At 51.7% G+C, this 24,379-nt stretch overlaps 10 protein-coding genes across 10 annotated transcripts; 5 read left to right on the top strand and 5 right to left on the bottom strand.

The window, feature by feature from the left end:
* Positions 1-435: 435 nt before the first annotated feature.
* Positions 436-4,914, top strand: N7519_006737 (putative SH3 domain protein (Cyk3); the record flags this gene model as incomplete). The annotated part of the gene is made up of 3 exons (XM_057293513.1): positions 436-969; positions 1,029-2,706; positions 2,762-4,914. 3 exons carry the CDS (start codon positions 436-438, stop codon positions 4,912-4,914), a joined length of 4,365 nt encoding a protein of 1,454 aa, XP_057148324.1.
* A 525-nt stretch (positions 4,915-5,439) lies between these two features.
* N7519_006736 (putative exopolyphosphatase) lies at positions 5,440-6,840 on the bottom strand (the record flags this gene model as incomplete). The annotated part of the gene is made up of 1 exon (XM_057293512.1): positions 5,440-6,840. The coding sequence occupies one exon, from the start codon at positions 6,838-6,840 to the stop codon at positions 5,440-5,442; it is 1,401 nt and encodes a 466-aa protein (XP_057148323.1).
* A 176-nt stretch (positions 6,841-7,016) lies between these two features.
* Positions 7,017-8,210, top strand: N7519_006735 (1-aminocyclopropane-1-carboxylate deaminase/D-cysteine desulfhydrase; the record flags this gene model as incomplete). The annotated part of the gene is made up of 1 exon (XM_057293511.1): positions 7,017-8,210. The coding sequence occupies one exon, from the start codon at positions 7,017-7,019 to the stop codon at positions 8,208-8,210; it is 1,194 nt and encodes a 397-aa protein (XP_057148322.1).
* Positions 8,211-8,571: 361 nt separating this feature from the next.
* Positions 8,572-14,010, bottom strand: N7519_006734 (uncharacterized protein; the record flags this gene model as incomplete). Its single annotated transcript, XM_057293510.1, has 6 exons — positions 8,572-9,682; positions 9,732-12,397; positions 12,449-12,540; positions 12,602-13,453; positions 13,536-13,584; positions 13,657-14,010. The coding sequence occupies 6 exons, from the start codon at positions 14,008-14,010 to the stop codon at positions 8,572-8,574; spliced, it is 5,124 nt and encodes a 1,707-aa protein (XP_057148321.1).
* A 1,113-nt stretch (positions 14,011-15,123) lies between these two features.
* N7519_006733 (structure-specific endonuclease subunit SLX1) lies at positions 15,124-16,397 on the top strand (the record flags this gene model as incomplete). The annotated part of the gene is made up of 3 exons (XM_057293509.1): positions 15,124-15,365; positions 15,423-15,641; positions 15,704-16,397. 3 exons carry the CDS (start codon positions 15,124-15,126, stop codon positions 16,395-16,397), a joined length of 1,155 nt encoding a protein of 384 aa, XP_057148320.1.
* Positions 16,398-16,429: 32 nt separating this feature from the next.
* On the bottom strand, positions 16,430-17,154 carry N7519_006732 (bifunctional thymidylate/uridylate kinase; the record flags this gene model as incomplete). Its single annotated transcript, XM_057293508.1, has 2 exons — positions 16,430-16,953; positions 17,007-17,154. The coding sequence occupies 2 exons, from the start codon at positions 17,152-17,154 to the stop codon at positions 16,430-16,432; spliced, it is 672 nt and encodes a 223-aa protein (XP_057148319.1).
* A 214-nt stretch (positions 17,155-17,368) lies between these two features.
* On the top strand, positions 17,369-18,901 carry N7519_006731 (tRNA-ribosyltransferase family protein; the record flags this gene model as incomplete). Its single annotated transcript, XM_057293507.1, has 4 exons — positions 17,369-17,520; positions 17,571-17,593; positions 17,670-18,672; positions 18,727-18,901. The coding sequence occupies 4 exons, from the start codon at positions 17,369-17,371 to the stop codon at positions 18,899-18,901; spliced, it is 1,353 nt and encodes a 450-aa protein (XP_057148318.1).
* Positions 18,902-19,209: 308 nt separating this feature from the next.
* On the bottom strand, positions 19,210-21,345 carry N7519_006730 (methylenetetrahydrofolate reductase (NAD(P)H) MET12; the record flags this gene model as incomplete). Its single annotated transcript, XM_057293506.1, is given in 4 exon segments — positions 19,210-20,385; positions 20,471-20,758; positions 20,776-21,195; positions 21,256-21,345. 4 exon segments carry the CDS (start codon positions 21,343-21,345, stop codon positions 19,210-19,212), a joined length of 1,974 nt encoding a protein of 657 aa, XP_057148317.1.
* A 431-nt stretch (positions 21,346-21,776) lies between these two features.
* Positions 21,777-22,409, top strand: N7519_006729 (uncharacterized protein; the record flags this gene model as incomplete). Its single annotated transcript, XM_057293505.1, has 1 exon — positions 21,777-22,409. The coding sequence occupies one exon, from the start codon at positions 21,777-21,779 to the stop codon at positions 22,407-22,409; it is 633 nt and encodes a 210-aa protein (XP_057148316.1).
* A 174-nt stretch (positions 22,410-22,583) lies between these two features.
* On the bottom strand, positions 22,584-23,336 carry N7519_006728 (uncharacterized protein; the record flags this gene model as incomplete). Its single annotated transcript, XM_057293504.1, has 5 exons — positions 22,584-22,712; positions 22,770-22,900; positions 22,954-23,104; positions 23,194-23,224; positions 23,314-23,336. 5 exons carry the CDS (start codon positions 23,334-23,336, stop codon positions 22,584-22,586), a joined length of 465 nt encoding a protein of 154 aa, XP_057148315.1.
* Positions 23,337-24,379: the final 1,043 nt, after the last annotated feature.

The following is a 24,379-nucleotide window of genomic DNA, read 5'->3' as shown; positions in this document are numbered from 1 at the left end:
CAAACAAACAACCCCAGTCCCGGTTTACGCCCCAAAGTGTCGTCTTAGGCCTCACCGATCTGAATCGCTCTGCCTTCCCCCCACGTCTTTGCAAACAGTTTCTTGGCCCCGTTCAGTGCAATTCAGTCTCTATTCGCCAATCATTTTTATTTTCAACACCCAATTGAAACCTCCTAATTCTCTCGACAATGCTGATTGATTGAGCGATCGTTCGTTGCTATCCCTGCGGCCGTGCGGACCTTGTCGCCCATCTGACCAAGCTGTGTGGTATTGAGATTATTGAGTTGGAATCAACAACACAACATTGTCGGATTGATACATCACTTTCCTACCTTCCCTGGACATCAACTTATCAGAAGTGCGCCAGGTGTTGAAGCAGCTTGTTAGGTCGATCCCGTGTGTTGCGCTCGACGAAACCGTGTTTAGGTGACGACCATGACTCAGCTACCAGTGCGTTTTCCATGCTGGTGCCGAGCAGTATATTCCTGGGGTGGAGAGACCACACGAGATCTGGGATTTGTGGAGGGTGACTTAATCGAATGCTTGAATGCAGGCGACGGACAATGGTGGATGGGTCGGTTACGCCGTGACAGGCGCGCGGTTGGACTGTTCCCGTCAAACTTTGTCGAGCTTCTGAGTGAAGACTTTGTGCCCGTCAGCCGTGATACTACTAGCCCAATGGTGCTAGCGGGATCTTCTCCGATCAACAATCCCACATCAGCCCCCAAGAAACAGAAGACCGTTTGGCGGAAACCCTTCCAGGCGCACAAGGAAGCCGTATCACCAGCTTCCGTCGCTCGGCGCGCAACCGAAGCCGGCCAATCTGCACCTGCGATTCCCCAAACACCACCTCGGGATGGCAGCGTTCCACGAAGTACGAAGCCGTTGCGCACGCATGCGACAGCGGTCAAGAACCAAGGCTCCTTATCCCGACCCACGTCATCCGCATCACGGTCTTCCTCACGTGGTGTCTCTCCTCGTTCATCTGCGGAGCCTGAACGGTCACCATCAATGCTGCCGAGGGCAAGTGTCTCAACCTCTCGGCCTTCATCCCGGGAGCAATCCCCATTACAAACACAGGAACGTTCATATGCGATGACGCCGAAGGCCAGCCTCTCATCTACCCGTCCCTCTCCCGTAATCCATCTCCCTTGCCAATACATGAGCATTCGAATGGCATTGTTGCACCAGGCAGTATCCCATCTTATCGGGCTTCATCTCGTGAGCCGTCTCCGTTGCAAATGCAGGATTATCCACCCCCGGCCATGCCACATGGCAGTGTCTCATCCTACCGGGGCTCGTCTCGTGAGCCGTCTCCGTTACATATGCAAGAATATCCACCCTCTACCATCCCCGCTGGGAGTATCTCCTCATATCAGACACAATCACGTGAGCCATCTCCAATGTATATGGAGGATCATCCACCCGCAACGATGCCACATGGGAGTATGTCATCTTACCGGGCTCCATCCCCCTTAATTCATGACCATGCGTCTACGATGGTCCCCCACGGGCGTATCCCATCCTACCGAGCTCCATCGCGTGGGCCATCTCCGCTACCAATTCAGGAGCATTCTACGATGGCTTCACATGGTAATATGTACCAGGCCCCATCGCGCGGGCCATCTCCATTGTACATGGAGGATCATCCACCTGCACCCATGCCACATGGAAGTATGTCTTCTTACCGGGCTCCATCGCCATTGCCCATTCAAGAACATCAGTCTGCGCTCGTCTCTCATGGCAGTATGTCATCTTACCGGGTTCCGTCTCGTGAACCCTCTCCGGTGCAAATGCACGAGGAGCGGGAAGACTCTCCCCCTCCCCCTCCACCGCCGCCGCACCGAGTCGCCATCGGTCGTACAGACTCTCACTCTCCGCAGCCGCCTATGCATTCTCAGACACGAAGTCACTCGCCACTACCACCCACGCACTCATCCCAGTATCGCCCACACTCTCCTAACCCGCCATCACACTATCCACCCCCATCACGATCACCCACTCCATTAGTTATGAATGACCGCTACACGGTATTCAATCGAACCCCATCCCCGTCTGCCGCCTCAATGCACTCCGCTGTTTCTGCGACCTCGGCACAGTCAGATATTCATGGGAATACGCCGTCTCCGCTCCGTGATGCCATGGAAGATGTTATGACCTCATTGGAAGACATGGGTCTCCCTCGCCAAGCCCAGTCGCCCTCTCCGTCGCCAATGTTCAACAATCCCTGGGCCCCCGAAGAATTTGATACTTCGCAGGAAAGGACACCCCAAGGCAACAGACGCCGGCCTTTGACGTCAATGGGCTTTGATGGAGACAAAGAACAACCACAAGGCGGACTCGTCCACCGCAACAGCGTTTATAGCCATGATCACATGGATGGTCCGCCTCAACTGAACAATTATGTCCAAAGGATGGAGAGCCGCCTACGTCAGTTGGAAGATCAGAATCGACCGCCTGAGGACCGAAGAGCCGGTCAGGACGATGACAACGGACCTCCGCCCCCTCCTCCAAAACATGCCACCTACCACCCGCGGAATAACTCTATACCAGGACAATATGCTCCCCTCAGGGCCAGGCGTTCCGGCCATGATCTCCGGGGTGATATTCTGAATCGGTCATTTACCAATAAGTCTAGTGCCACCAATTCATCCAGTGGGGTGCAAAGCAACGGCACATCCATGACGACGAGCACAGACAAGACGAGTCAAAGTGTTATGAGTGGCTTCTCTGCGGGGGGGATTTAGTGCGACGAGTGCAGGGAGCTTTGCCAGGCGGGGCGGGAATGAGAGGCCCAATACTGCTATGGACACTATCCGCTCTCGAGGGTTCAGTGACGTACGCCCAGAGACGCCTTTCACGGGCGTTTCGTATCACTCCAGTCATAACTCTTCTCGTCAGGGTGCATCGTCGGCTATTCCGTGGTCATCCACCGGTCTCGACTCGACGGATCATAGTGGAGTGTTCGGGGGTCTTTCTACGCCAAAGAGCAAAAAGCAAGGGTTTTTCAAAAAGATATTTGAGACGGCCAAGACTGGCGCAGCTAGCGCAAGGAGTAGCATTTCGGTCGGTCATGGCGAGAGATCGAATTCTCCAACCAAGAGCAACAGAGGAATAGATGTCGTCTCACCGGCTCTTGCTTCTCACTCAAATCGCGATAGTGGTCGTGATACGGGACTCGGGAATGGCACCATTGACTGGGTTCAGGTGCGCCGAGATGTTAACCGAGCGTCGTCCCCTAGTCGAAATGAGAGGATCGATAGAGCAGAGCGATGCCAGATGATGGACCATCCTGTTATCTACTCCGTGGAAGAGCTATACGATACTGCAGAGGGGGATGAAAGCATCGATGGGCAACCAATCACCGAGCCAACGAACTTCCACGCAGCCAATCTTAACCTCGTTGATAAGAGTGCACGCTTCATCAGCAGTCTACCTCCAATGACGAACCCCATGAGCCTCGCCCAAGCTTATATTTGTCGACCCTACAAGAGTGACGTCCAGCGTCTCCGGGCCATATTTACCTGGGTCAGCGAGAAAATATCGTGGGAGGAACCTGTCGACGGCCTCGAAGTTGACATGAAGAGACTTCTGCAGGCCAAACGAGGTACCCCAGAGGAAATCGCACTATTGGTGCACGAGATGTGCGCAGCCGTTGGCCTGCATACAGAAATCATCAGAGGCTTCCTTAAGAGCCCCGGCGACGCCCTTGATCTGGAAAGCCTCTCCCGTCCTAATCACTGGTGGAACTCCGTTTTGGTCGACGGGGAATGGCGCTTTATGGATTGTGCGCTTGCAAACCCCACGAACCCTCACCGCAGTAAATTTGTTACCAACAATTCTTCTGTAGCGGAGAGCTGGTACTTCCTCACACGCCCCCTTGATCTCTGCTACACTCATGTCCCGCTCTATCCGGAAGAACAGCACATCTGTCCACCAATTTCACCAGATGTTCTCCTCTCCCTTCCCACCGTGTGCCCCCCATTCTTTAAACTTAACGTCCAAATGCCGGATTATGACACAAGTTTCCTTCGTATCGACGGATTGGAAGTCATGCAACTCCGCATGCTAGTCCCTCCCGATGTTGAATGTGCCGCGGAAGTCGAAGCCCCAGGATTCGCCCGCGACGCAGACGGCGACTGCTTCGAAAGCGGAGACATTGTGCGCAAGCGCGCCTTGGTCCAGCCGGATTGGATCCGCGGTCAAAAACGCATCACAATCAAGGCTGTACTGCCCGGCGACGAAGGCCAGGGTGTCCTCAAGATTTATGCAGGCAAGAAAGGGCTGATGCACTCAAGCCGTGACATTCCCCATCCCCTAGCCTTGGCTCTACCAATGATCCACACCGGCGAGAATCCATCTTACGATTTCGTGCTACGCCATCCTACACCCCACGCCCAGCGACACGACTTGTACATCATGCAGCCGCAATGCTCGCGCCTGGCAGTGAACAATACCTTTGTGTTCGCTGTCCGGCAACACGCTTCTGCTCCCGCGTCCGGCAAGGACGATACCACCTCCAATGGCCGCGGTTCGCCCTCGTCCGTCTTCACTCGTCCATCTAGTGCGTTGAGCATGGTGTCCAGTACAGCGGGAGGCTCCACTGTATCGGGTGCCTCAAACGAATTCTCAGCATCGACATCGGCCATTTCATCGACCAAATCTGCTTCTGGGCGGGACAAGGCTGCGAAATTAGCGATTCAGTCCCCGTCCGGCAAGATACTTCGCCTCACCCGCAAAGCTGACCATATGATCAGCAGTGATACTGGCACCGAATCTGTTACCGATGCCGTCGCTGAGGGAAGTGTCTGGGAGACTGTCATTAAGATCGGTGAACGTGGTATGTGGCGCGGACTTGTGCTAGCTGACCGAGCTGCGCGCTGGTGTGTATTTTGCGAGTGGGAATGTGTTTGATCTCTTTTCTTTTACATATTATGGGCGTTTATCTTGCAGCCTTCTGACAGACCAGACTCGGGAAAAGGTGGCTGTCTGTCTTTCTTATTTTACTTGTCCTTTTGCGGGTTGCATATCATTGTCATATTGTCCTCCTGGCATACTAGCATTTGCATGAGGTTCGCTTGGGGCATTGCATATATTGCATTTTATCCGTCCATGTTCTATTCCAGAGATGATTTCGGTGTTAGAGTCTGAATTAATTGGAGTTTGAGATATCCAAGTTCGCATCAATCATCATATAGAGTAACCCGAAAGCCTATGTGTAGCAATAGAATGATACACAGGGAATCCAATCCAAGCCCTAACTGATTCTGTTCTTCTTGAAACGCAAAAGTATGTTCTTGATTTGAAGGCCAAGAAGAATGACCCGTGGGAGTGCGATGTGAAAGGGCGGAGACTGCCTTTATGTGCCTTACACGAGGAAGAGTAAACAGGCCAGCCAACAGTAATCTAGCATTTCAGTACAATTCTTCTACAAATCATTTATAATTTAGCTACTGCTGCCCGCAGCAATGGCGCAACCTGCTTTCTACTCCCGGCCGCGTTGGTTTGCACCCACAGTTTCCTCCAAAGGGTTGAGTCCTCGTTCAATATAGAAAGACAATCTCCTGTCAACTCAGGGATATCCTCCCCATCGAGCGGAGACCATTCTATGAGCCCAAGATGGTGAGAGGAGTGCTCAACAAAACTCTTGACACCCTTAACAGCCGCTTCATTATCGCCCATCACGCTGACGAACAGCTCGCGGCAAAACTTGTCATTAGTGCCTGTAAATGCTGTCATAATAACAAGCACATCCAAGTCTTTCCCAGTGGAAGCCGCGAACGAACGCACGGAATCGAGGAACTTCTCCGGGCCATCCGCCTTCTGTACAATCCATCGCATGGGCTTGACAGCAGAGCAAAAGCCCATTTTCACGGTCTTGCCCGACGACTGTGACGTCTCAGTCCAGTCTTTGTAATCGCGGTCCAACACTTCACCCATCGTAAGAAGATCGAGACTACTCTGCTTAGCATGAAGGATACTCTTGTAGAATGCCTCCAAGTCCCAATCGCCTTTTGCCTCCGCAGCAGCCTGTGATTGCTCCTCGATTTGAGATTGCAGGAATTCAACAGCCATACGGTCTACATCGGTCACTTTGCCTTCGGCAGTGAGATTCGAGGTATCAATTAACACCGCAGAAAGAGCAAGCTTTGCGACCTGGACCATCTCCGGGTTCGCATCCCAGAGTTTCCGCTGTCGCAACTCGCGCGTTATGAGCGATGCACAGGACCCAGGTCCAGGCTGGATAATCATCGGCTGGCGTTCTGGTAATGCGTCGATGCTTGGCATCGAGTCCTCATTGACATGGTGGTCGATACATGCAACAGTCCGGAAGGTGACACCCGACAACCCGGTTAAGGATCCCGAGCCCTTATCGGTCTTGGAGGGGCGTGGGAACGCGTTCCAGTCTACCAGTGTTGCATCGGCGAGTATCTGTTTCCATACGTGCTGGTCTTCGAGAGATTGCGCAAAGTCTGCGACGGTCATAACATGCTCGCGTAGGAAATTCCCCGCAGACTGCAGGGTATTCTCGAATTTCTCTTCAGTCTTCAGGGCGGGAAAATTGGTTGATGACCACAATGCAGCCGAAAATTCCGGTCTCAGTCGATATAGCTCTGTCCCAGCGGGGAAATTGGGGAGGTTTAGGAGTGGGATATGGGGTCGTGGGCTTTTGATCGGGAGCCGGTTGTTCGCGCAGTAGGAATAGATGATCGCCGAGACGATGGAGTCAAGGTCGGCGGAGGGATTGCCAATTACATAGACTGGAGGCTCGGATAGGGCACCCGAGAGGAAATGGAGGTGTACTTGGCGGGCATGTCGTAGAAATTGGAGGAGAGTCATGGTTGTTGAATCGATTGATCTCAGCCAAGCTCCAGATGCCCACGGGCAGATGCGCGACGTCATTCAATTGCTGACACATCGTGTATCAGATTGATGCCTTGAACATGAGGCCACAATATATAAATATCCCGGTGGGATATCCCAACTTGATTGCACCAAAAGCCATGCATAGAACGATGTCTGTTCCGCTACAGCTGCCAGAAACATTCGCCCAAATCCCGCGCTATAATATTCTATACTCCCATCCTTCCCCCATCCACCCCTTACCCTCAATTGCACCCCCAAGAGTCTCCCCGCACCACCCCCTCATCTCCATCCACGCCAAACGAGAAGACCACTGCTCCCCACTAGCCTGCGCAGGCAACAAATATCGCAAACTAGAATACATAGTACCAGACATTCTATCTCAAACACCACTCTACCATAGCCATGAGAACAACCCAACACTCCAAGGCCCGCTGCACGGCGCAGTAACAACCCTCGTTACAGAGGGCGCAATCCAGAGCAACCATACCGTGCAAGTCGTCGCTCTCGCACGGAAACTCGGCCTGAAAGCCCTAGTCCTTTTACACCGCGGCACAGGCGGCGGACTCGCAGCAGCAAGCGACAAGGAGGCCTTCCAACGCAGCGGAAACGTGCAAATCAATCACCTTCTCGGCGCGGGGGTTCGTGTCTGCGAAGAAGGCGATCCGCTAGCGCTGGATGCGACACCTCTCCTTGATGAGTTGAGAGCGTTGGGACAGAATCCGTATTGGATCCCTGGTGGCGCAAGCTTACATCCGCTTGGTGGGCTGGGGTATGCGCGTGCGGCGTTTGAGATTGCTGCGCAGGAGGAGGAGATGGTGCTTGGGGGTTCGGGGCGGTTTGATTATGTCTTTGTTGCGTGTGGGAGTGGGAGTACGGTTGGCGGGTTGATTGCTGGGTTTAAGCTTCTGGAGAAGATTAGCGGATTCGATGCCTCAAAGACAATTGGGGAGCCGAGGAAGGTTGTTGGGATTCTTAATTCGCCGACTAGACCGCGGGCGTATCATGAAAAGCGGGTGCTTACCTTTGCGCGGAGGGCGGGCGAGTTGATTGGGCTCGATGGGGAGCGGGATATTGGGATGGACGACGTGCGGCTTGATGATCGGTTTGTTGGGACTGCATACGGTGTGCTTGACGATGAGAGTAAAGAGGCTCTAGAGACTATGGCACGGATAGAGGGTATGGTGCTGGATCCAGTTTATACAGCCAAGGTTGCGAGAGGCATGATGCATTGGGTGAGCGAGGGAGAAGTTGCGGACTCCGCTAAACCTTTGGACCAGGTCAATGTATTGTTCATTCACACAGGCGGACAGGCTGCTTTAGGGGCTTATGCCGATGTCATATAAAGCATGTCAATAAGTAGCTTATAGTCAGGAACATGAATAAGAATGGCTGGATTCAACTAGTATTACATGGTGTCGGCAGCAAAGGAAAGCAGTCATGACAGACATCGTCTTGTGGTATGGAAAAGCAGAAAAGCGTGGAATCGCTGGAAAACACCCCCGGACTCGCCAGTCCCGTCTCTTGTACACCCTTTTTTGAGAATTGATCCGAGCACGATGAAAGTATAAGAGAGGCGAGTAAACAACAAAGCAACGCAGGAAAGCAATCAGAATACAGTAAACAAAGACCGAACAAGAGGCGGTCGAGAGGCGGTCAAGTTTGAATAAGAAACAAAAACATTCATTGAGAAAAAAGCAAGAAGAGTCAAAGTTCCTCGTCCTCAAGGTCTCCATTGGTGCCGTCGAATTTGGGCTCACCTTGCGGTTCACCAGGTTCACCATTTGGAGCCGATTCCTCCTGAACAGAGGCAGCACGGCTACTGCCGTTGCTAACCACGAGCGCCTCCAGAGCCTCATTAGCATGAGTATTCTCCATAGGTTGGGTCTCAGCTTCGTGGTCAATTTCTTGATTGGTCAAGTCCGCAAATACGTCATCCAGGTTCTGACGAGGGCTGCTGCTCGCGAACTGAGGCTCATGACCAAATCGTGGAGGACTGAAAAGTGAGGTTTCTAGGTCTGGCTGGGGAGAGCGTGGAAGGAATGAGGGGGACTGTGAAGCGGCTGCGTGGGGAAGGAAAGCCGAGGAGGAAGTAGGTGCAAACGCGGGTGTGGAATCGCTTGCAGGCAAAGAATAGTTCGCAGAGAATGGATATGGTGCAGCGTTTGGATCTGGCATCTGAGCCAAAGTTGGACCTGTGCTAGGTGGTTGCCCGCTACTAGAAGTCGGTGGTGCCGGTTGCATGGATGCAGGTTGACTAGGAGCCGACTGTGGTTGAGCATCGACAGACTTCCGTTTGGTTGCGCCAATGTGCTTGGGTCGAAGATGCTCCGGGAGATCCTCTGGACGATTCACCCCAAGCTGGGCCATCATTTTCTGCTGCTTGGTCGGTCGCGGCTTTCGTGTTGACAAAGATTGCTCCAGAATTGGAGGGGGTTCCGGTGCGACAGGTGCCCACTTATGGATCTCCTGCCGGAAGAAATTTGTCTCAAAGGTGAGAAGAACCTCAGCGCCCTCGATTTTGCGGAGATAGAATATCAAAGTCGGGACTTCCTCGGTCGTTGTGCACGCGGCATTAGTGAAGCCTTGCAGGAAATCACGGAAGGCTGTCGCTTGGTTAATGATACTCTCAAGAACTTCCTCTTCCTCGGGCTGGAAAGGCAAAGTTGCGATCTCCGCGTGCCAATCCTGCAGATCCTCGAGCTTGGGACGAGCAGCATCGCGCGGAATCTTTTGACGCCAATCGCAGATTGGGCAGGTATACTTGTCAAATTCCTTCACTTTACCCCGAGCAATCTTCAAACATTTGCCATGGTACCTACATTTGTCAGTAAACTAAATCACAAATGGAAGGTTTGTTGGCTTACCATTCGTGGCAGACTTCACATTCAATCATCATTCCTGCCTCAGAGTGCCTGCAAATACAGAACACATCTCGCTTCCGCGACTTTGGGCCCCACATGTTGTTGGGATTGCCAGAATTCTCAAGCAAACCTTCCGGCGAATTGTCTCGAGATGAAGGCTCCACAGGCGGTCGGTAACTGTCCTCTAGGTCGAAACAGTATGAATTCCGCTTCTCGACGTATTCCATATGGGATTTCAGGATATGTAGAGGAGCATTCGCCTTGCCAAATAGCTTTTTCCCTTTTCGCATCCAGTCTTCATGACGCTTTTGCTCACGTTCCAAATCGATCGCCCCGATGGGTCGACTTGTCAAATGCTCGAGAGATTCCATGAGGTCACGGATGTCCTTGTACTTGGGCCGATTCTTCATCTCCGGGTCCTTGCTCTTTTCATACAAAGTCTGGATCCTTTTCTGCGCCTCACGCTGCTTGGTCAATATAGCATCGACGGCCGCGAGAGTATCAGGTGAAACCGGAAAACGAGACGCCTGCGCAGAGAGAGCTTCTAATTGCTGATAGTGAACGGCTTCAACAGACATTAATTCCTTGGCCTTCATTTCCCACGCATCGCCATGACGGGCAAGTTCCTTGAAATGGATTAAGTGTTCATTGGTATCGGGGAGGCCGAGCTGCTCCGCACCGGCGACAAGTTCCCGGCAATCGGTAAGGGTCATGTACTGGTCTCGCTTGCGCACAGCTTGTTCAATCCATTTGATTTGTCGGGAAACTTGCTCTAGGTGTTCCAGTTCCGGGACTTCCACGTTGAAATTTTTGCCGCGTTCGATCAGTTCTTCAATCTCCTGGAGAGGCCGGGTGTGCGGGTGCATCAGAGCAGTATTAATATCCTGTTGGAATTTCTCGATCTCGCGGGTTTTCTCTTCCAACGCCGCCATCTGTGGACAGTCGAACGAAAGTTTATCAGCCTCTGCCTGAAGGGCGTAGATATGTTCAATTCTGCGGACTTCGCGATCGCGATCGTCCAGCTGCGCCGCCTTGGTACTGCCTCTGCGCCAAGCCTTCTCGTTTTTTCTCCGGTTCTGCTGCTTCCGGGTAATGTAGTTGTTGGCTTCCTCAACCCATTTATCGCAACGCTGGACGAAGGCCGCAAGATCTTGAAGGCCTGGCAAGTGGTATGGGATTTTCTCACCTTCATTGAGCAAGTTATGAAGGGCCTTAAGCTGAGGCTTCGGTTCATCCTCCAGGGTCTTGTCGAGCTTTTCAGACCATGCTTCAGGAATTCTGGCCCGTTCTTGGACTTTCTGCACAAGCCCCTGCAATTCATCATCACTCATGCGATAACGGAGGGTATGGCCTGAGCCGCACAGCTTCTGAGCCAAAGTTTCGCCACAGCAGTCATATATGTCAATGTGGGACAAACAGATTGTCTTGCCTGATTTGTGACAACGGAACTGAGTGAGGTAAGTGTAGGCCTTGCAATGTTGGCATTGGTAATCATCCTCGGGGAGATCTTCATTCTCAACTACGAATCTCGGCTGTGCATCCTCTGCCATGGAGTCAGGACCAAAGCCCGGGGTGCGAGCAGACACTTCCTTTTGCCGGTATAGGAAAGCAGCCCGATCACCCAGTTCACGAGCGCAAGTTCTTGCTAGTGCAGGCGCAAGCCACTTGGCAGTGGCAATAGAGGTATCACGCGCAGCAGCGGTAAGAAGCAATTCATCGTGGGAGAAACACGGGTGCCTGCGGAAGTTCTGAAGACGTTCAACACCTGCTGCACCGTATGGCTCCCAGTCCGCAGGCGCAAAGTTGACTGCTTCATTGAAATTAAAGCCGTGATTGAAGCCCGCATGGTATGCCTGAGGGAACGTGAGCACAAATTGACCGGCTCGTTGATCCACCGCATAAACGTTGACGCCGGCCTTGCGAAGCTTGTCTGGTGGCATTAACGTGACAAGCTGGAAAAGAAGATCGGGCTGGCCTTCGAAAAGCTCGGGAACTGCATCCCGCATGGCCGCCTCAAAGGCCTCTGCATCAGCACCTGGAATTCCATACCAGGTCTTGGTAGCACCGAAGTGTTGGTAATTGGCCGAATAAGCGTAGTGGTCCTCATTATGCCAGCAGAAAGTGGAGAAACACATTCCCACATAAACCCAGGGAACGGTCATACCAGAGATATCGGACTTGATGTAACGGAACAGCGAATCTCCATAGAATGGAAGTACATTCAGGTTCCAAGGATCTGATGAGAATGGGTCAAGAGGATTCCGTTCGATAGTTGGGAATCCACTTCCATGCGTGGTGGAATGGATGTCCGCGCCGTACTCCACTTCAACAGTCTCATGTAGGTCAACGACAAGTTTCCAGAATTCAGCCTCCACGTCGTCCTCGGTTTCACGTCGATGCGTGTTGAGAACTGGGTCGAAGGGCATCTTGGAAGCAAAGTACTTCTTCTTGAATTCGTTGGCCTTCTCTTGAAACTGCTTCAGTGAGTACACACCGCCGTCTTCAAATCCGAATTCTCCTGTGCCGACTAAACACTTAGGACAGTGCCACTCGTGATCGGATGCTGTGGTAGTAGACGGATCGAGGCACGTTTTGTGATATCCAAGCTCGCAACTGTCGCATACAAGGATCAACCCTTGATCATCCGTTTTGCCACAAGTCTCACATTTCTGTTCATGAATCAGTATATCATTAAAATGCTGACACGAACCTCCGCCTACCTCTCCGGCTGGCTGCGAGCCATCCTTGCGCGATTTAACCGATGCTGGGCGAAGAAGCGACATATGAGAACCTGCAACTGTTGGGAGGGAATCTGGAAGGGCAACAATTAGATAAGAATCACTTTGGGTATTAAGAGCCAAGAAAAAGTGTACCTTTCTTGAGACGCTTGCTGCGTCGACCGCTTCCATCGTCATCATCGCCATTCTCGCACTGAGAACTGTCTTCGCGGCTGATAGCACGCTTCAGAGATTCCTCATCTCGACCGTTTACAGGTGTCGAGACGGAAGTATGCTCGGAAACGACTTTGGGTGTCGAGGCGCCGTTCTCTCCCTCGCGCTTGATTGGCGGGCCGTTGTTCACAGGGGTAAAAGGAGAGTGGTTGACTGCGGTAAAGCCACCGAGGCCGGAGTTGACAGGAGTGAAGCCCGCGGCTGCGGGGCGCGAAGAAGGGGGAGGAGTTGGTTCGATAGGGGGTGTGGGCTTCTCCGGGGACTTCTCCATTGGGGTATGTGCCACTGGAGTATGTGCCGCTGGAGTATACGCCATTGGGGTATGTGAAGCGGCCATTCGAGGCAAGCTAGGAGTTTCATCACGGATTTTAGAAGGTGTACCATTTTCATCCAACATGGGCTTCTGAGTCATGGGGGATTGTAGAGGCGAAGGGGTATATGGACCACCGTGCTCAAGCTCAAGCTGTTGTTGGACACCAGGCTTGGCCCGGGCCAAGTATTCCTCGTACGGCTGCAAGTAGCGCTGGTAGGAATTCTTGAGCGAAGTGGACAAAGAGGACATTATCTTGCCACTGTATCCAAGATCACGACCGATTTCTGCCCATTTTTTCGTCTTGCACACTGATTCAAACCCACCGCGACTCTCCACTGCCTTTTTGAGTTTGTAGAGATCTAGCGGTCGCTTGTCGACGCTAGGTAGCCGGCTGTAGTTAGTGCCATGCTGTTTGTGAAACATGGCAAGCCCATCGACGTAATTCATGTTCGCGCGGTTCCCTATGTTTAGATGAGGGTCAGAATCGCACTGTGTGATCTTACCAGCTGGGGCAGTCTGGTTATGCTGAATGCGAGCCCTTACCTCCTTCAACCGAATTGAGCTCTTGTCTACGGGTCTTGAAGTGAAATCGCTGTATCCATTGTCAGGCGTGGTCATGCGCGGGAAGCAATGCTGACAGCATCCGTGGGAGGAGGGATCCTACCTCTGTATCGATTGCGAAAGTCGGTTGCCAGCCCTCTGGTGGGACCACTCGGCAAATTCCATACTTTTTCCCTTCGGGAGCAATCTTCTGAATATAGGCCACCGGGTCTTTGAATTCTTCCTCGGTTGGACGGAAAGTCGGGGCATCTGGGATGCCATGAGGGCGAATGCGCTTTGATGGCTCTCTAGGGTTGTTGGGTTGTCCACGCCGTTCCACGGTGGACAAATCAAGGGGTGCAGACCTGCGAGCGCTTAGGGGTACGTTGTGAGAGTGCGACGGATGGGTACTCGACGACCGAGTCGGCTGGCCTGCCGCGGCCGTCGAGGTCGCCCCGGCAGAGGCCGGAGCTCCCATTGTTCGAAATAGGACAGGCGATTAAGGATATGTAGGATTGAGCGCGTCTGTTTGGGGGAATTCGATTAACAATGACTGTAACCTGCAAAGGCAGGGCGTGGTGATGGATATCAGGAAAGACGGCTGCCGGGTTCCTGCCAATGTGACCGAAGGGTAAAGGATCGGTGACGAACCAAAGAATATGAGAGAATGGACTTTGAGTGAAAACGAAAGGAAAGGTTGGCTCGGGGTAAAAGGCGATAGAACGAGAAAAGAGAGGCCCAAGTCGCAGAGTGGAAAGAAGGATAGATGGGATAGAAACCTTAAGAGTGGAGGAATGAGATTATGTGCAGTAAAGATCGACTGGGGTGGTACTCCAGAAGTACTGCCAGGTCCCTTTTGTGTGGCCAGCCAGTAAGAAAGGAACCAATGAGTGACCCCGTGGGAACCTCCAGCCAGCCGCGATGGTACCGATCAGTACGGTATAGGATTTACTGTAAGAATGAGTTAATCGGAGCTCAGGTACCGCTTATGAGTGAAGTTTCACCTGTAAGCTTGGTAATTATACTGTAATGCTGCAAACGGGGGAACATCATACGGTGTCCATAAATGATTATCTGTATTTGGGAGCCCAATATTACGAGCCCGTCTATGTTTTATGTGGTGGATATTCCAATGTGATAGTATCTTGTGACACATCGAGCCTCGGATATTCTATATGATATTACCTGAGTACCTAGGTATGTATAGACACTGGTTCTACAATTTGTTAGGTTTCAATGGCCTACCTAGGTATGTATGTATTTTGTTAATTTTGCCCTTCTACTATGGGAAAATGCTATTCGATGGCATTTTAATATATTTATGAACACCTTCCGTTATCATACTTTGCATCCCTTAACAAAGTAACTCCTATTCATGTTCTAATACCCCTCCCTACACTCCACTGGCAGTTCCATTTCCCCTTGAGAGGGAAAAATACATTATCATGTGATCCGGTGTATATCAAGGTACCGTTTAGGACCCGCACGTATTTGATAGACAAAGCTAATTTCAAGGACTTGACAAGCCTACCATGTTGAATTGAACATCCCAATGTGAAAATAGATATAACATATCCTCCAATCAAGCATCATGGATGAGTTTGAAAAGCCCAAACCAATCCCGGCATATTACTGTTGTTATCTCCTCCGGTCGACCGTTCGACACGCCTCACTCTACATTGGCTCGACGCCAAACCCGATCAGACGACTCCCTCAGCACAACGGTGTCGCCAAAGGTGGGGCCAAGCGAACCGCTAGAGATAAATTACGCCCCTGGGAAATGACCCTTGTCGTAGAGGGTTTCACGAGCAGAGTCGGCGCTTTGCAATTCGAGTAAGTCGCATGTGAATTGTTTGTATACATCGCATCTCAATTTATCATTTCGCGTAGGTGGGCTTGGCAACACCCGGAAAGGTCGCGCCACCTTGATTCCGATGATGACTTAGACTCCAAGCCTCAAGCTAAGGCTAATGCCAATGCCACTGCCAAAGCGAAGATGGGCAAGCCGAAATCGAAACCTAGAGCGCGAACCAGGAGATCCCTAATGGCGCATTTGGAGGATTTGCATTCCCTGCTTCGCTCGACTTATTTCTCCCTTGGCCATTACGAGTCCGTTTCTTTTGTGCCGATGTGTATCGTGTATGGCGAGCCTGGAATGATCGTGTTGATAGTCGCTTGCCCGACATGATCAAGGTTATTCTAGATGGAGACAACCTTGCAACAGCCCCCGACGCCAATCAACGGGATGAGCATGCACCCGTTGGGAACATTAACAACCTATCAATTGACTACACCAGGCTTGAAGATCACCTCGAAAAGTCAATGTTCATGCTGGACGACCCGGATGATCTGCAGTGCACGGTTTGTAAAGACTCGATCTCTCCGAACGAGGAACAAATAGTAGTGTGTCCGCATCCGAATTGCCGCGGCACGAGTCATTTATTATGTCTATCTACCAGATTCCTTGACGCGATCAATGAACCGGACCTCCTAGTGCCTACCCAAGGGACCTGTCCACCGTGTGGAAACACCGTACAATGGGTGACAATGATGCATGAGCTAAGCCTCCGCAACAGAGCAGAGAAAGAAGCGCGCGCAATTCTCAGAAAGAAAGAGAAGCGTGTTCGCAAAGAGTCTGCCGCCATGGAGGGATCTTCAGTACCTCGTTCATCTTCAACTGAACCAAGGTCGCTGCTAGAAGAACCGACCCAAGACGACTTAGGGCCAAATTGGTTCGAGGAAGTCGATATAGAATCCGACTCTGACTTCGAGGGCCGACAGAAGAACCGCTCGACTCAACCTCCATCAAAGCTCGAGATCGTGATTGAAGACAGCGACTGGGATGACGCAGAACTCATTGAATGAGAGCCAAGCGCCCAGTCTTAAATTCTAATTCTCTAATTCGCAAGAGGCCCCAATTTCCTCAACGCGCCCGCCACGTCCAGACGCGCAATGCAATCACCTACGGCACCCCGTATCTCCCGTGACACCTCCTCGATGGATTTCCCCGCATCGATAATGGATACATCCTGCTGCTTCTCGAAGATCGTTTGGAAGAGCTCTCGCACACGGGTTTGCATTTCCCCGTTTTCGTATCGCTCGGCACCGAACCCACCGCGCTTCGCTGCTTCCTCAGGTGAAATGCTAAGGAATAGGCAGATATCTGGGCGCGGTAGACCGATTTCTGGCCGCCATGCCCACTCCAGTGATAATGTGGGGTTCGCTTTTGCGGCGGAGTAGACGACGCCGGAATATGAGTAGCGGTCTACAATGACTGTTATTCCGTTCGCGATATCTTCTTCAATGCTCTTTGAAATCTCCCACCGGTTCGCCGAGAAAAGGAGGTGAATGGAATGGTCGTCTTGGTGCGATGAGCCGCGTAGATAGCTATCAATCAACTTCCCGATCGGCGTCGTTCTGTCTAGAAAACATTATTAGATCAATGCCAGCCATAAGAAACCAGTAACTAAGTACCTGGGAATCGAATGTATTTGACCATGTGTCCTTGCCGCGAGAGGGAATCCCGTAGCATCTCACATTGGCTCGATTTGCCCGCGCGGTCGAGTCCTTCGACAACGATGAGAGCTCCGCGTCGCGTCGGCGACGTTGATTGTCCTGTCATGATCGAGTGGGGCGCAGTGGTGTAATTAGGCATAAAATATTTCAAAATTGCAGATCAATATGCTCAGTTCCTGCGCAATATATGCAAAATAGTCCAGAATGTTTCCGGAGGAGGATAGTGAGGGCGATGTTTATCGGGAAATTCAATTTCTCCTAGCCGATAAGGACAAGATCCAGGCCGCCCCCAACATGGTCTTCCAATAATCAGGAACGCCATGGACCAAGCGACGTCCGCTTCCCCAGCGATGACCTTCAGTGTCCTGGCATCCACTGCTCCAGTTCTTGCACCCCGAGTAGGCAAATTGGCTATTCCAGGCCGCAAGACCATCGCGACGCCGCACCATGTCCCGCTCACTTCGCGGGCACAGTCCCGCATGTTGCGCATGATGTGATGCGTGATCACACTGAAATAAACAGCTTGTATGCTGGATTGGAAGATTGTAAGCGGAATACTGCATGATTACTACAATCTGTTCCTGGGCATAACTGACAGCGCATGTCCCCGGGCATATAAAGTTATCGCGAAAAAGCAACCACCCGTTTATAAGACACCCGCCGCAGATCATGAGTCGCCATTGAAGAAATTCATATGTGTGGCCGAGGACATGCCTTTGATTCTAGGTCCACGTCGATTCCCTCCGATCCCATGCCCTCCCGCGAACACATCGGCTTCCATCGCGCTGCTCACATCAGTCGGGTTCACCCAGTTATCTGCGCATGATTATGTGAAGGCTGTTCAAAAGCTGAGGCCAGATATTGCGGTTGGGATGGTGGACCTGGCTAATAAGCAGCCCGGATCCAAGAGGCGGGGGAAGATGGTCGACCGGACACATGCCTGGACTCGGGATGCATTGGAGCAGCTCTATGGGGACGCTGTGGCAGAGAAAGACAAGTCAAAGAGCGCATATTTTGCGCCGGTGTTGCCTCTTGATAATGCGCAGCAGTCCCTCTACCTGGAAGATTTGGAGAGTGAATTCCGGTGGGATATATCCGGCCTAGCGCTATATCAGTCTGCGTCATTGGGATTCGTTCCAGAATCCCTGGCGAACCTTCCTCGATTGCTCTTTAGCGAGCCTGAGACTCCACAGGCTATCCTGCGTGACATATCCCTCGGAGCAGACCTTCTCACCACCCTCTCCTCAGGCGCATCGTCAGACGGAGGTATCGCCATGGGATTCGTGTTCCCCGCCCCAGCTCCCGTGCCAGAGGGCAAGTCTGAGCGTCTGCCTTTGGGAATCGATCTGTGGACGGGAGATCACACTACAGATACATCTCCGCTGGGCGAGGGATGTGAATGCTATACTTGCAAGAATTACCATCGTGCTTACATCCACCATCTCCTACTTGCTAAGGAGATGACCGCTTGGGCTCTCCTTCAAGTCCATAATTTCCACGTCATGGATACCTTCTTCGCAGGAGTGCGGGAGAGTATCCAACGTGGGTCCTTCGAGCAGGACATTCAGACATTTTCTCGTGTTTATGCCTCTTCAATGCCGGAGAGTAGCGGAGAAGGTCCTAGGTATGTCAATCCCGAATGTTATATTTTGTTTCAAATTGCTAACAAGCTTCCCAGATTACGTGGGTATCAACTACCGGCAAATGGGCCTAACCAGCCCCGCCGTATGCCCAAGGTGTATGGCGTTCTTGACGATGCTATACAGAAATACGCCGAGGCCCAGTCTGAAATCGCGACCCCAGATACAGGTGCGAGCGGGCTCGAGGAACACGGGTTTGCCGAGAAGTTGTGATCAAGCCTGCAGCAGGGACGATCACCTCTGGCAAACGCTTGCATGAGAAACGATACGTATTTATAGAAGCATTTGCTTAGCAATTGGCGTATGGAATCTATCAATCAACCAAAGAATATACAAAAGCAGTGCACGCGTAATCGTAATATTCATCTCCATGGGATGGGGTCAAGACTAGTATACAGAAATCCAGATTTTGTGCCATTCATGGTTCATATGTCCAGGCTTGCCCTCATTAAACCGTCAACCGTAAGAACCCTCATTGATACAGGGTATATCTTTATCCTGATTTGTAGACAGACGCATTCTTAAGCCTCCTCGCCCGCCAAGACCCGCCACATCCACTTGACCTCGTCTTCCTCCTCCTTGGAGCCCTGCTTGGTACCGGCGCCGAATTGCTGACCGACAACACACACAAGCCAAGAGTCGTTCTTGGTTGTGTCCAAGTATGTTTCCGTGGGTGAACCGCGCGGGTAGATGCGACGCCACTCGTCCCAGATTCGGAAAGCCTCCTCACCCCACGCGCGGAAACTCACTTCCTCGATGATCGTAGGGGTGACGATCTCCTTGCCGCGGAACACACCCCAGGTAACGGCGTTGACACTTTCGGGGTTGGAGCCAAGGTCATCGAGCTCCATATCGGCAGGCTGGGTTGGGAGCGAAGATTCGAAATCACCTTTGATGTTTGTCGCGAACCAGGTGAGCTTGTCGTGGCCGTGCTTAGCAAACAATGGCTTCAGGATATTGGTGTAATCGTTGCTCGAGCAGAAGAACTCCACAAATGGCTTCTGGAAGACAAAACCTTCCCGTTGGGGACCCCAACCGAAGATGGGGTGGTCATTGTGCACACCGTTCACTGCGGGCTGCGAGGCCAGAGTCCACCAGCCGCGGCCATCAATGAGCTTCAACAATTCCGGTCGAATCAGTTCAGTCTCTGCATTCAAACCCTCGCCGTCCTCTTCCGCGCCACCCTCGGACCACGGCACCATGTGTAGCTCGCCCGAGACGTGGCGCCGGAAAATTGTGCTCATATCCTTGGAGTCCACCGGGTGGCCCCATAGCCTACGTGCAGTGTTGGCAGTCACATGAAGCGAGGGACCATAGCCGTCAATCTCACCGAAGGCAGGCGAGCGAGCATCACCCCATCGTCCGTTGGGGAAGTCATCCCATGTTGCTTCTCTGCCGAGCGCACCAAGACCCTCAGAGATGAGAAGAGTAGTGCTGCGGTTTGGCGGGGGTGCGGGCACACCTGCACTGTCTGCGAGTGCCTCATGGACCGAGTCCTGCGACGACTCGTGGACAGATAGCTTGTCCACAATGACCCGGTTGTGGGGTTGCGAGTTGATAGAGGATGCACGGCGTCTCCGCAACGCACGTCCAGGGAAATCCAGTGGAATCGACGCAGGGTCATCCGCAATAGCAGTGTCTCCAGCATCCGAGTAAGACGGAATCAAGTCGCATTGTTCCAGGATAAATGATACTGTCTTCTCCAAGTTCAAAGTGTAGAAGTGGAATCCTCGCGGCCCCGGGGGAGGGAATGTCTCTCACACCACCCACTATCTCACTAACAATATCCACACCCGCGCGCTTGACCGCATCGTCGTCGTGCTTCAATTCTTCCATGCGCTTGGCAATGGGAGGCGGGATTGTGACATGGCTGAGCTTAGTCACCCGAGTCAGAATTTTATAGCTGTGGATAGGCATCAAGCCAGGAATGATGGGGATAGTCTTAAAAGCACCGGAATCATGGTTGCGAAGCATCTCCTCAAACTTCTGGTAAGCTTCGATGTCGTAGGTAAGTTGGGTCATGATGAAATCTGCTCCAGCCTGTGTCTTCTCGACGAGGAAGGAATATCTCTGGCCGGATCCTGGACGTCTTGGAAATTGTCGGCAGGATGGCCCTCCGGGTATGCGGCAACACCAACACAGAAGTAATCGCCATGTGTCTGGCGAATATATCGCACTAGATCAACGGCAAAAGTGAAATCCTTGTTGCTATCATCCTCTCCGTGCATGTTATACTCCTCACTGCGAGGCGGGTCTCCTCGCAGAGCCAGGATATTGCGAATTCCAAGAACCTTGGCCTCATCTAGAGCCATATCCACCAGCTTGCGGCTCATGTTCGTGCATGTCAGATGCAGGACGGTCGTCAACTGCAGTTGGCGCTGGCATACTTCCGCCAGCTCGAGCGATCGTGCCGCAGTGCTGCCACCGGCACCCCAAGTGACCGTAACGAACAGAGGACGGAGTGCTTGAGCCATACGCTCCAGACGCGCAGACAGGTTGGCGAAACCCTACAGTAGGCCATATTAGCAAAATATCCACGATGCGTTCAGCACGCGGGGTAACCCCACCATCCGGGTCTTTGGAGGGAAGAACTCCAAGGAAAAGTAGTTGGCATCTGGCGGCAGAGCCGCGATCTTCTCGGTAATCTTCTTCTCCATTGCGTCCTTTAGGTGTATGAGTCGGCAATGGGAGTGGTTGGATGAAGAAGAGAGGATTCGGGCAAAAGTGGACCATGTCACGATCTGCTCCAGTCGCATCGGGAACGATGATGTCTACAGCTGCCGACTTGGCCATCGCGCATTAAAGGTCTACTGCAAAGATACTACATGGATCTAAAGGCTTTAATACTGTTTCTATGCAAGGAGTGACTTTATCTTGATCCAGAAGAGCTCGAGAAAAAAAAAGTGGCAGCGCTATAGATGACTCAGCGCGATAATCGTCATTTCTCATATCGGGATCGACGATGCTTAACGTGAGCACCTAACTGTTTTACATTTGTGTATATTGGGCGTTAGGGGGACAATTCACTTTTGAACATATACAATCTTTCTTCTGAACTCTACAAGTCCGTCAATTCCTTCACCAAAACATGGCTCCTCGACCACCCACCTTTCTCCGCTACCTCCGTCTCCAAACAGCTCGAAACACTAGGCCGCACGGGTCGCGACGAACTATTTCCACTCCCTCTCCTACGCAACCACCGAAGCCATCACAGATCAGCCCTAATGACACTCGCTCTCGCCTGCGCCGGTTCAACGACCGCCTTCCTCGCTTTCTCCGCACATATACTACACCCTTATTTGGAGCGCCGGTCACCCATATCACATCATTCCTAATACTTCACGAAATGACCGCTATCCTTCCACTATTTGGGCTGGTTGGTGCATTTCACTATGGTACCTGGATGCCGGATCTTGCATCTCAGACAGGCGAGACCAATGCCTTCGATGAAGGAGCTGCGCGTTTCGGCCGCTGGTTAAAAAAGAAAGGTTGGGTGGATGAGTCCGACGTGAATACTGTTGCAGAGCATGAAATCACCGGGGAGAATACAGTGGACCGAGCAGGTGTTCGATTGGTGCTGGAATTTGCTACGGCCTATGCGATCACGAAAGCTTTGTTGCCAGTCCGGTTGGCAGCGAGTGTTTGGGCGACACCATGGTTTGCAAAGTCGATCTTTACACCGACAGCAAACCTAGCCAGACGGCTCTTCAGCAGAGGATGAGCTAGTCGAGCATTACTATGATAGTAGAGAGAACTATATTCATATATCATATGAATTTGTATATTGTGTATTCTCCAAGCGATTGGACTTCTTCCTCAGAACCACTGCTTTATTCTATACTAGAAGTATCCGAACAAGAAGTCCGCCCGACCAGTCTACTTAGAGACGAGGAATTTACTCGTAAACCCAAGCGGCCTGGGCGGAGGTGTACTTGAGGATCTCGGAGGCACCGAACCAGAGAGCAATCTCCTTCTTGGCGTTCTCGACGGAGTCGGAACCGTGGCAGACGTTGCGGCCGACATCCTAGTGGAATTGTCAGTATGATATGATGCGACATTGGAGCATTGGGGGTTTTCTTACGATGGCGTAGTCACCACGGATGGTACCGGGGGCGGAAGCCAGGGGGTTGGTGGCACCGAGGAGAACGCGGCCGGTCTTGACGGCGTCCTTGCCCTCCCAGACCATGGCGCAGATGGGGCCGCTCAGCATGTCTAGAGCCGTGTTAGTGGTGTTGCGATTTGCGGAACGATTCGGACGGGGCAACTAACAGGCGACGAGACCCTTGAAGAAGGGCTTGGTGGCGAGATCAGCGTAGTGCTTCTCGAGGTGCTCCTGGCTGGGGAGGTGAGCTTCATGGCAACGAGCTTGAAGCCACGGTTCTCGAAGCGAGAGATGATGGGTCCAATGAGGCCACGCTGGTTTACATTGTCAGCAAATGGAGTTCAATTGAGTAGACCCTTCCGGTTCCGTTATGGATTTGGGTCGAATGATGCTGAGCTCGTACCTGGACACCATCGGGCTTGATGGCAATGAAACTAGAGCAATTGATTAGCTTGACCGACAACGAGGGGTAATGGCAATCGAAGAAGAAGGGTGATGGGAAAATTGATTTTGAAGCACATACGTCTGTTCCTCGTTGGCGGACATTTTGAATGTATGAGAATAATATTCAAAGGTATGAAGTAGGAAAAGAGAGGGAAGAGGGGAAGATTAAATAGAGGCCTTTTAAAAAATTCAGGCCTTCCCACTTGGGCCGATGATTGGTGGCCGGCAAGGAGGGGTGTTGATGCCAGAATGCTAAGGCCATCAATGGTGGACCTTGCCGTTGGAAAAGTTGTATAGGCTCTTTGGCTTCACACTTTTTCTTGAACATTCAAGCGCAAAGGTAGAAATATCTATCGACTTGAAAAACAGCTCATTTCAAATAATGATACCTATATTTATGTCATGGTTCATCAAATGGGATAACAATCCGCACCTAGCCTAGTCACTAGGATGAGATGAGCGTAGCCTATTATACACTCACATTATCCTAGTCCTAATCTCTAAGAATACCTACATAGGCAGCTCCTAATTTATAGTTTTAAGATACTCGGTTCTTCGCAGTAGGTTAGGGAAGAAGATTGATTGTTCACTATACTACTAGGAGGTACTATCCTATTCATACCTACATATGTAGGTATAAGTAGATCTAGGAGCTGAAATCAATAAGAAATCTTGCAACGCTTCTGTCAGTTCTTACGGAAGACACCAAAATGCAACCCCGAGGGGAGACCAACCTCTTATAAGCTTATGAATGAATAGCGGCTGCTAAGAGATCGCTGTTTTCGACCTTCGGGTACTCCGAAAACAGCTGGTTGTTAGGGCAGAGGCTGAGTGGAGATCCAGACGAAGACTTAGCTGCATTGTTGACAAAAGATCCTAATGCGTGGACTTGTAGATGTACAGTGTGGAAAGGTGCATACAACATATGTACTGAGCAGTCGGGGGCTGATTGGCTCAAAGGAAAGCAAAGCTGATTGGCTGTTCAGAAGCTATCGTGGTTGCCTTGTTGCCTTAGGTGTCTTACCCCAGCTCAGGCCAGCTTGTAGCTTCTGTTGACGGCATCTCCACCTCTAAATGCAGGTCAATCATTGATAACCAACGCCATTCTGTCGGGGATTGAGGGCCTCTGATCGATCATCTTATTT

Source organism: Penicillium mononematosum (genome assembly GCF_028829835.1).
Source record: "Penicillium mononematosum strain IBT 11891 chromosome Unknown utg000003l:1.0-8172316.0:1.0-8177699.0, whole genome shotgun sequence".
Classification (NCBI taxonomy): Eukaryota; Fungi; Ascomycota; class Eurotiomycetes; order Eurotiales; family Aspergillaceae; genus Penicillium; species Penicillium mononematosum.
Note: the sequence above shows the minus strand (reverse complement) of the source record. Positions and strands in the feature narration are given on the sequence as shown.